Raw genomic sequence first — 10564 nt, 5'->3', positions numbered from 1 at the left:
TTTGCTCGAATTTATGTTATGTTGTTATATTCCTCACCGAATGAGAAGCTTTCATTTCATCTATAAATGTACAAACTGTTGAGCATTTAGAATAGAATTTATCATACATGTAGGCCTAAATGAAACCCATTGGAATTGAAAGTCGTGAGTGTATCTCGATTTATTCCAATTTACACCTTATATTAACTAATATGGCATACCTAAGAAAAGACACAAAACATTTGCATGTATTGTAAGTGATATAGAAGTTTCAGTGAGTAGAATCGTTGAAATCTCTATATCTTTTTATCCATATTCCAATGAAAACATTTTGGAAATGAAAGGTGTACAGTATTAAAAATCCCCTTTTACGTAAACTATTAAAATATTCTAGTCTTAAGTACTGGTGAAAACTGCGACCTAATTGTCTGTAATAACGAGGAAGCTCTGCACGGTGGGAGTCATATATAGGGACAAAATTCATTTGCAGAAAGGGACAGAAGATTTGATAACCTCATTGTAATCAAGGTATGTACTTTGAAAAGGTTTTTGACAGGGTAAACCATTATGCCTTATTCTATAAATTTGCCAAGGTTGGTATGCGTGGAAAGCTGTTCAAAACGTTACACTCAATGTACGGCAAAGTTTGTGCATCTGTTAAAACACCCCAAGGACTGACTGAGTTATTTACTTGCAGTTCTGGATTGCAACAAGGGTCTGTAATCTCACCTCTATTGTTTTGTTTCTTTGTCAATGATTTGGGTAAAAGTCTTACAACAAATATCTATTCAGGTGTTCACATTGTTCTATTTACTTTATGGTCATGACCTATGTATTTTCAGTACTAGTGTAATCGGATTGCACCGTTTACTAAACAAATTGTCTGACTTCTGTAAACTCTGGAAGCTATCTGTAAATATTTCGAAGACTAAAATTATTGTTTTCAGAAGGGGTGGGATACTGAAAGCTATGAGCACTGGGTATTTAATGGGGCTCGGGTAGACGTTGTATCTATGTATAATTATCTTGGAATTGTATTCTCTTCATTTGGTGCCTGGTTTTTAGCACAACAAGCCAAGCCCCTAAGTGTGTTTTTAGTTTAAAGATACACCTTAGCCGTTATGGGAATCTAACACTGGATGACTTGTTCACCATTTATGATACAAAGGTTTTACCAATTTTACTTTATGGCAGCGAAATATGGGGTTTCCACACTGCAAAAGATATAGAAAAAGTACACCACAGCTTTTGCAGATACGCCTTAAAAGTAAACACCTGCACGTCAAATCTTGCTATAAGGGGTGAAACTGGACGTCACTTAGTGGAAGTTAACATGTACATGTACATGCGTATCGTGAAATATTGGCTGCATATGACAATGTAAAATATGGCTCACTGTACGTGTATCAGTGCTATGACTATCAATACAGTAAATCACAAAATAATCAGCCATGTTGGGCCACATCATCAGTTAAACACCTCTTGTACAGCTATGGTTTTGGTGAAGTTTGGTTACTCCAAGGTGCTGGAGATGAGACTATATTTCTTAATGCTTTATTTTAAACAGCGATGTAAAGACATAGATACCCAGAACTGGTCAACAGACATAAATGAAAGCCCAAAACTCCGGACATATTGTACTTTTACGTCAGTATTTACTACTGAAAGTTATCTTATAAATTTAGATGAACCGCACCTTCGTAATGTTCTCTGCAGATTCTGTCTCTCAGCTCATAACTTGCGGATTGAATCAGGTAGACACATTAACACACACACACACACACACACACACAGAAGATTTTGTAATTACTTTAAAACATCAATTGAAGATGAATTTCACTTCTTACCCTGTTGCCCACTTTATTCAGACATCAGACAAAAATTCATTCCATTGTATTACCGTAACCAGCCACATTTTGATAAGTTTACAAGACTCGTGAGAACCCGTGACCAATATTCAGACTTTGAGAAATAATGCACTTTTTTACACTCGGCATTCAAAATCCGAGTCGATAATGTATAGTATACCATGATGTTCGACATAGCTGTTAATACCATTTTGATTTGTTTCGTTTTTTCATGTTCTTTATTTATTTATTTTCTGTAACTCTTCTAGACAAGTGTCCATTTGTTTTATTTTTATACATTTGTACCTAAGGCCAGTCTATGGTAATAACTTGAATAATATACAGAAAGTTGACTTTACCCTATCTCTTTACCACACCTGTGATACACCATCTTTGTCCAGGGGTACTACAAGATAAGGTACCACCGTTGACTTTCTACAGTATTACAAACACACTTAATCTATTTGTATACTTGGAGGGGGGGGGGGTTGGAGTCTATCATATTATAAACTTATTCTGCGATTAAAATAATGTTTTCATTATTTTAAAGACCAGATAAATAAATGTACATGTACATATCTATCATGATGCCGTTTATTTATATTCTTCACATTGCATTTCTGGTTTTATACAATTATCCAGAATGTCGAATAAGTGTAAGTATGTAATAAGCTTGTAAACTATATAATAAACAGTGTAAGTATGTAATAAGCTTGTAAACTATATAATAAACAGTGAAAGTATGTAATAAGCTTGTAAACTATATAATAAACAGTGAAAGTATGTAATAAGCTTGTAAACATTGACACAAATTTTACCCAGAGTGGGAAGACATAATATTGACATGTCGGATACACAATAAAGATTCTTACCATGTCTACGTTCCAACAGAGAAAACAATTTGGTTGCAATTGTGTATCGATGAACATTATTCGTATTATTTCGCGTTCCAACTTTTGTGAACGTATTAATTAAGATGTGTGTGGTGTAATCGCTATTTGACAGAAGTGGCTGGCTTTCTTTGCGTTCCCTACTACGTCACTAGACACATGCAGGTGCCTTGACTGACGGCGTGTTGTCACCATCATTAATTGAACAACAATTTGCCGCTGCAATGTTCTCATAAACACTACTGCCGTCGTCTTTTGCATATCAGTATTCATATCGCCAAGTATAACAATAATCGACGAGACAATATTATGGGATATATCAATCATCGTACTTATGCCACAAGTTTAGCGCCGAAGAGCAGTCACAACTGTCTACACTAAATATCACTACGCCCTCATCGACAATATCTTTACTAAAATGGTCTTGAAGTTGAAGACCAATGTGTGTAGATTTGGCGCTTAGCCTCGGAACGTTGATCTTTACCTTCAATGATAAATCACCGAATGTTAAACAACTATTACAAATTAATTAATGTGTGACTTAACGAATGTCAATGTGTGTACTCACATTCTGCTCTATCCTGTCCCACGTTTACGCTTCAAATATATTCTAAATATGAACAAATACAAAAATTCCGCAATGGTCATGTTGCTGTCCTGCACCGTGAACAGTGACATGTTAGGAATGGTACAGCCAAACTCTACGGAACAGCAGACTCATTACGTTACATTTACATTTTTTGTCTGACATCGAAAGGTGATCCGCGAATTTTTAGGTTGCTGGGTGGAGGAAGATTATAGACAAGATAGCTGCCAGTTTGTCCTGCGATAAAAGAAGAACGGGCATTGGAGGTTAAAAGTCGTTTGACTTACCAAAACTGATACAGAGAGCGTCATGGAAGACTATCAAGCAATTGCCGATGAAACCTGCAAGAATGTCGTGGCATATTATGACGACACGGACTGGATAGAACATAAAACGACCGTAAGTTGTACAATTGGGAATGATATGTCATTATTATTGGTTGAACCTGTTCATTGAGTGTTTTGTTTCTTTCTTGGAACATTGTGCTGATTGAAGTTGATGTCACTCGCTCCAGCGAATGGCTGTCCAATGCAATGACTACATATCGCCATATAGGTACCGGACCGGACTCTCCGGACATTGTGTTTTAAGTCGTACAGGGGAGGGTAATAGGGAAAGTCGAGTTTGATTCCCATATGCAATCTAAACAAATAGCTATGATGGGATCAAAACCGGTTACGTTAAAAAAAGGTGACTACGATCCTGTGTTTGTTTAATCTAACGTTATCTACTGTCGTCTACCATATAATACATATGATATACACCTAGAGACAAATAGTCTGAGAGCTGCAATTGTGTCTATAAATGTAAATTTCCCTATATATATGTCGCCCAGTTGATACATTCAATGTCTGACAGTCACCAGTTTGACTTTCACAGTAATACAATTAACATTGAAAACTCACTTGTAGACCTGACATAAGTAATATCCATACATCAATCGATTACATGGACTTTAACCCATCGTTCGATGCGGAGGTCATGACCTTTTTAAATACAATTAAATATTCAAACTAGGTTTATTGATAGCATATGTTTTGTTATAAAGAGAGAACCAACACCAATGCAATTTATGATATTCGGCGAAAAAAATAATAATTGTGTGTTTCCGATAACGTGACCTTAAAATTGGGTAGGTGGGTTAGGATTTAATCTATTTTGTTTTATCTTTACCTTTTTAATTGTTTTTATTGCTTCGACCCAAAACCAAACGAATTGCCGATCAGAATACTCTTTCTGTGATACTTTGATGAAATATGGATAGACATGACAAGACGTGAAAGGAAACAGGCTAGACGCGCATGCAGGTTTAAAGACAAGGAACTTCTTCATTTTGTTTAATGTTTAAAAAATGTTTAGTGTCGGCGGCTTAAACTAGGGTCGGTCGAGTTATCGGAAACACACAGGTTTTTTTTACCTCATGGCCTTGCATAGATTATCAATTTTTTCTTGAAAATTTCTTTCGAAAAGTACCGGTACCCTCATATCAATGTACATGTATGTAAGTGGAGGTGTAAATCGTAACGATACCGTGTAGCCTGGAACTAGACTAGTGAGCGGAGTTGTAAATTGTAACGATACCATATAGCATAGGAACTAGACTACTGAGTGGAAGTGTAAATTGTAACAATACCGTATAGCCTGGAACTAGACTAGTGAGTGGAGGTGTAAATTGTAACGATACCATATAGCATAGGAACTAGACTACTGAGTGGAAGCGTAAATTGTAACAATACCGTATAGCCTGGAACTAGACTAGTGAGTGGAGGTGTAAATTGTAACGATACCGTATAGCCTGGAACTAGACTAACAGAGCAGCTGAAATTGATTTAATCATAGTTAGAATTCTTTGTTTGGTGAGCCAAAAGTGGTAACTAGACTTAGAAGTGGCTAGGCTTATTGTACGCTGACCTACGCTGGGACAAGGCATTATGGGAAATATTTCAATGTTACGAGCTTCACTTCACAAGTGGCCTATTGAGATGTGAAGCTCCTAATTTTGTTTACGTCACCTCTATTCCGCCTCTTCAAAGTCAGGTTTGCTATGTTGTATACATCTACTTTAGAGAGGTCGTACGTTGCATTTTCGGTGAAAATGATTTTTCTGGTCTCCCTAGTCATAAAGAAATGTAACTAAAACAACCTCGACTTTGTACCCCTTTAATACAAATACTTGCAATTAGAGAATCCTTTTGTTACGTTATAATTAACACTATCGGTGGCTACTGCAGCGTGCCACCTATGGGTGTATATGTAACACAGCAAAAAAAAATAAAACACACAACAAAGATGTTCAGACGAAATAACCAGATCTTATGGTATGTAATGAGGACATATCTTTTATTCACTATTTACACTTTTATTTCTCAAACAGAAAGAAGGTCGTGTGTCGTATAAGAAGTCACGTGATTGGGAAGGTCAAATGTAAGTACAACAATGGAAATTTACATATGTTTGTAACAACGCAAAGTCAGATCGCACCATCATTCACATTTGATGCATGTCACGTGACAACTAAAGATAAATTAATCAACACATCGTGTGCACGAAGAAAATGTTAGTCTACATTTCAGTAAACTTTACAAGGCATCTCAATGTCCCATTCAATTCCATGTGGGTAATCACATCTATGTAGCAGTACATGTATACATAGCATGGTACAATATATCCAATCAAATTGATTTGGGGTCCGCACCTAAATCAGCACTCCTATAAATCACGATTTCAATACATTACTATACTACTTAACTTAAGATAAAATAGACATCTAGTTGAAACGTACAATATCTAATAATAGGCATTTAGTTGAAACGTACAATATCTAATCATAGGCTTTTAAACAATTTTCATTATATGAAAGTATTAATTGTTGGTTACGTTAACGTTGTCTTACATCAGTTGAGGTAGTACATGAACTCATATTCCTATATTTCAAATGCTATTATTTGCATTCAATTTCTTATCACTTCTCTTCAATAGATAATTGTATTTCCCTTCCACATTAACAGGATTCAGACATGCTACATATTAATCGATACTTGTTTTTTAACTTCCAGATATCGATGTGACTTCACAGTGGCAGCGTCCCCCCAAAAAGTAGAGATGCTCCTAACTGATATACCACAACATTTAAAATGGAATAAAAACATGAAGGAAATCGAGAAGATAATGGACATTAGTGAAGTAAGTACTGGTGTGTTATGCCTACCTATCAAATATGTATAATATAGTCTGTACATGCATACCACGAAATGAGCCCATGCACATTTGAGATGTAAGTACGTACGCAAATACAGACAGACAGACAGACAGACAGACAGACAGACAGACAGACAGACAGACAGACAGACAGACATCGTACGTACACAGACAGACAGAGGGACAGACAGACAGAGGGACAGACAGACAGACAGACAGACAGACAGACGGACAGACGTGCGGACGGACGCACGCACACAGACACCACACACGTATACATACATACATACATACATACATACATACATACATACATACATCCACACACACACACACACACACACACACACACACATATATATATATATATATATATATATAATATATATATATATATATATATATGTATATGTATATATATATGTATATATATATATATATATATATATATATATATATATATATATATATATATATATATATATATATATACATATTTGTCTGAGCAATATCTACTCTACACGTTTCCTCTGACGTAAACCCTACGAAATGTTTCAATTTACTTACAGGATTTACAAATGAGATATACGGTATCTCCGTCAGCCTTGATGGGGTTGATATCATCAAGAGATTTTTGTACACTATTGGGTACATCCAGAATACCAGATAGGAATATGACAATGATATATTGTAAGTGCATTGACCTCTTGTTTTGCTATTTCTAGATTTGTGTCAATTCTTTCCTACTGCATCGGCTTTTATTTTCTGATCATTTCTTTTCATTCCAAACATTTATAAATTGTTGTCACTAAACGCATAATCTACTTTGTTGTCCGAATCGAAGACGAGGCTTACTGCCTCTGTTTTAATGTAATGTAAACCACACCAAAATTGTGCGGATAAGCATAGACCCTCCACTGGTGGACTGTCTATGGGATAACCAAATAAAAGCAGAACGCGTCAGAAAAGTCTTAGCTGTACATACTATTCAGACCCGGATGTTTCAAATCGGGTGCATGCACGGTTACCGTATTCCAACAAGTCGCTATGCTCAAAACGTTTAATATTTTTTTAAGAATTGATAAAAGCTGTGATTATTTGTAATGATGTCAACGATGGCCATTTATTTTTCAGTGTGACAACTGAATACCAATATCATATTTTGTGTATTTCAGTTAAAAGTATAGAGTACGAAAAATGTCCTTCAGTTGACAAATATGTAAGGGCTGTCAACTACCCATCTGGCTCTATAATCAAACCAATTGAAGGGTAAGTAGTACCGTCTATGTTGTAATTACAATTGCCAAACTGTTTGATGACACTCACAAAGGTACACACACACACACACACACACACACACACACACACACACACACACACACATGCAGCGTGCCACCTATGGGTGTATATGTAACACAGCAAAAAAAATAAAACACACAACAAATATGTTCAGACGAAATAACCAGATCTTATGGTATGTAATGAGGACATATCTTTTATTCAATATTTACACTTTTATTTCTCAAACAGAAAGAAGGTCGTGACCCTCCCCTTTGTCCCATTTTGTAAAACATGACCCAACCCATGACAATTGCATATACTGAACGTTAATCAATATTCCCATTATATGTATACTTACAAAGTAAATGATTTTGGCTCTGTATTAGAATGCAATATTTCTACATATAAAGTGGCAAACAGTAAAAGACTGGCTAGTTACCTTTCTCTTATAATCTTACACAATCTAGTTAGTATCTAAAACGTGCTTTACATGTTGTGCACACTCTGCCTGATCTGGTCACTTGTAAAAGCTCCCTGATATCATTGCCATCATTATCACGTTCAACTTCAGTATTGCCATTATCAGTGTCACTCTAATCTGACTCACTGGGTACTACTTGAGTGTTCTCTATGACATTCAAAACTAAATCATCATCATCATCATCATCATCATCATCATCATCACTGCTACCATCACCATCATATTTTAACAACATTCACGTACAGTGTGAGTGATAAGGTGAGATGGGTACACTCAACAAAATGCGTCGCTTTATTAAACAATTTTCTTACAATATATGTATTTTAATTTTTGTATTTTTGCATGTAAAGTACTCATCTCACTTTAACATCTCAAAACACACAAAACAAATTTACAATAATTGAATCTTCAATTTGGTCACAAAACTACGGATTGTGACCCTCCCCCAAACATTGTAATGCAAAATATGACCCTCCTCCAAGAACAGATTTGTAAAATGTGACCCATCCCCCGATTCCTCCCCCCCCCCCCCCCCCGTACACACTGAAGGCTCCCTTATGTGGAAGAGAGATTCGTTGATACCGGTCGTTGAATGTTAATGTGTATAGGTATATTAGATCGACTGTTATTGCTATGCCCGTCTCTGTGGTCTGTTGCTGCTATGGCGACAACGACACGATGTATCTAGAGCATGTTTACAAGTAAATTATTCAGCCCTGTTTTTATAAAACGACCCGATTTTGTGTCTTTACAGCGAACCCAATAAATCTGACGTCGTGAACATCACACAGTTTGACGCCAAGTTACGTCCCAGATCCCTGGCTGAAAAGGTATACCCGTCAGTCTTACTAGAGTATGCTACATACCTACAGGATGGCGCTAAAGCCCTGGGTGAAGAATAACCCAGCAAGCAGTCAGCCTTCATGTCTCCACGTACAACCAATGCAAAGACTGATATTGAAAAATCTTTATCATAACTGTAATTATTTACTTAACAATATTTCTTTGACCCTTCATTGACCTTTCATTACAATTTCGCATTGTGTATTTTCTAGTAATAAATGCATAGTTTGAGTTTATCGAACTCCAGTCGTTATCATTAGTATTACCAGTGGTTATCATTAGTACTACCAGTCGTTATCATTAGTACTACCAGTGGTTATCATTAGTACTACCAGTCGTTATCATTAGTACTACCAGTAGTTATCATTAGTACTACCAGTGGTTATCATTAGTACTACCAGTAGTTATTATTAGTACTACCAGTCGTTATCATTAGTACTACCAGTGGTTATCATTAGTACTACCAGTCGTTATTATTAGTACTACCAGTCGTTATTATTAGTACCAGTCGTTATCATTAGTACTACCAGTCATTATCATTAGTACTACCAGTCGTAATTATTAGTACTACCAGTCATTATTATTAGTACTACCAGTCGTTATTATTAGTACTACCAGTCGTTATTATTAGTACTACCAGTCGTTATTATTAGTACCAGTCGTTATCATTAGTACTACCAGTCATTATCATTAGTACTACCAGTCGTTATTATTAGTACTACCAGTCGTTATTATTAGTACTACCAGTCGTTATCATTAGTACTACCAGTCGTTATTATTAGTACTACCAGTCGTTATCATTAGTACTACCAGTCATTATTATTAGTACTACCAGTCGTAATTATTAGTACTACCAGTCATTATTATTAGTACTACCAGTCGTTATTATTAGTACTACCAGTCGTTATTATTAGTACTACCAGTCGTTATTATTAGTACCAGTCGTTATCATTAGTACTACCAGTCATTATCATTAGTACTACCAGTCGTTATTATTAGTACTACCAGTCGTTATTATTAGTACTACCAGTCGTTATTATTAGTACTACCAGTCGTTATCATTAGTACTACCAGTCGTTATTATTAGTACTACCAGTCGTTATCATTAGTACTACCAGTCGTTATTATTAGTACTACCAGTCGTTATTATTAGTACTACCAGTCATTATCATTAGTACTACCAGTCGTTATCATTAGTACTACCAGTCGTTATCATTAGTACTACCAGTGGTTATCATTAGTACTACCAGTCGTTATCATTAGTACTACCAGTCGTTATTATTAGTACCAGTCGTTATCATTAGTACTACCAGTCATTATCATTAGTACTACCAGTCGTAATTATTAGTACTACCAGTCATTATTATTAGTACTACCAGTCGTTATTATTAGTACTACCAGTCGTTATTATTAGTACTACCAGTCGTTATTATTAGTACCAGTCGTTATCATTAGTACT

General features: G+C 35.7%; 1 protein-coding gene across 1 annotated transcript; it reads left to right on the top strand.

The window, feature by feature from the left end:
• The first annotated feature begins 3611 nt into the window (after positions 1-3611).
• LOC144449816 (stAR-related lipid transfer protein 6-like) lies at positions 3612-9164 on the top strand. Its single transcript, XM_078140389.1, has 6 exons — positions 3612-3701; positions 5677-5726; positions 6359-6485; positions 7070-7190; positions 7676-7769; positions 9017-9164. The coding sequence occupies exons 1-6, from the start codon at positions 3612-3614 to the stop codon at positions 9162-9164; spliced, it is 630 nt and encodes a 209-aa protein (XP_077996515.1).
• Positions 9165-10564: the final 1400 nt, after the last annotated feature.

This window comes from Glandiceps talaboti, chromosome 18, assembly GCF_964340395.1.
Source record: "Glandiceps talaboti chromosome 18, keGlaTala1.1, whole genome shotgun sequence".
NCBI lineage: Eukaryota > Metazoa > Hemichordata > Enteropneusta > Spengelidae > Glandiceps > Glandiceps talaboti.
Note: the sequence above shows the minus strand (reverse complement) of the source record. Positions and strands in the feature narration are given on the sequence as shown.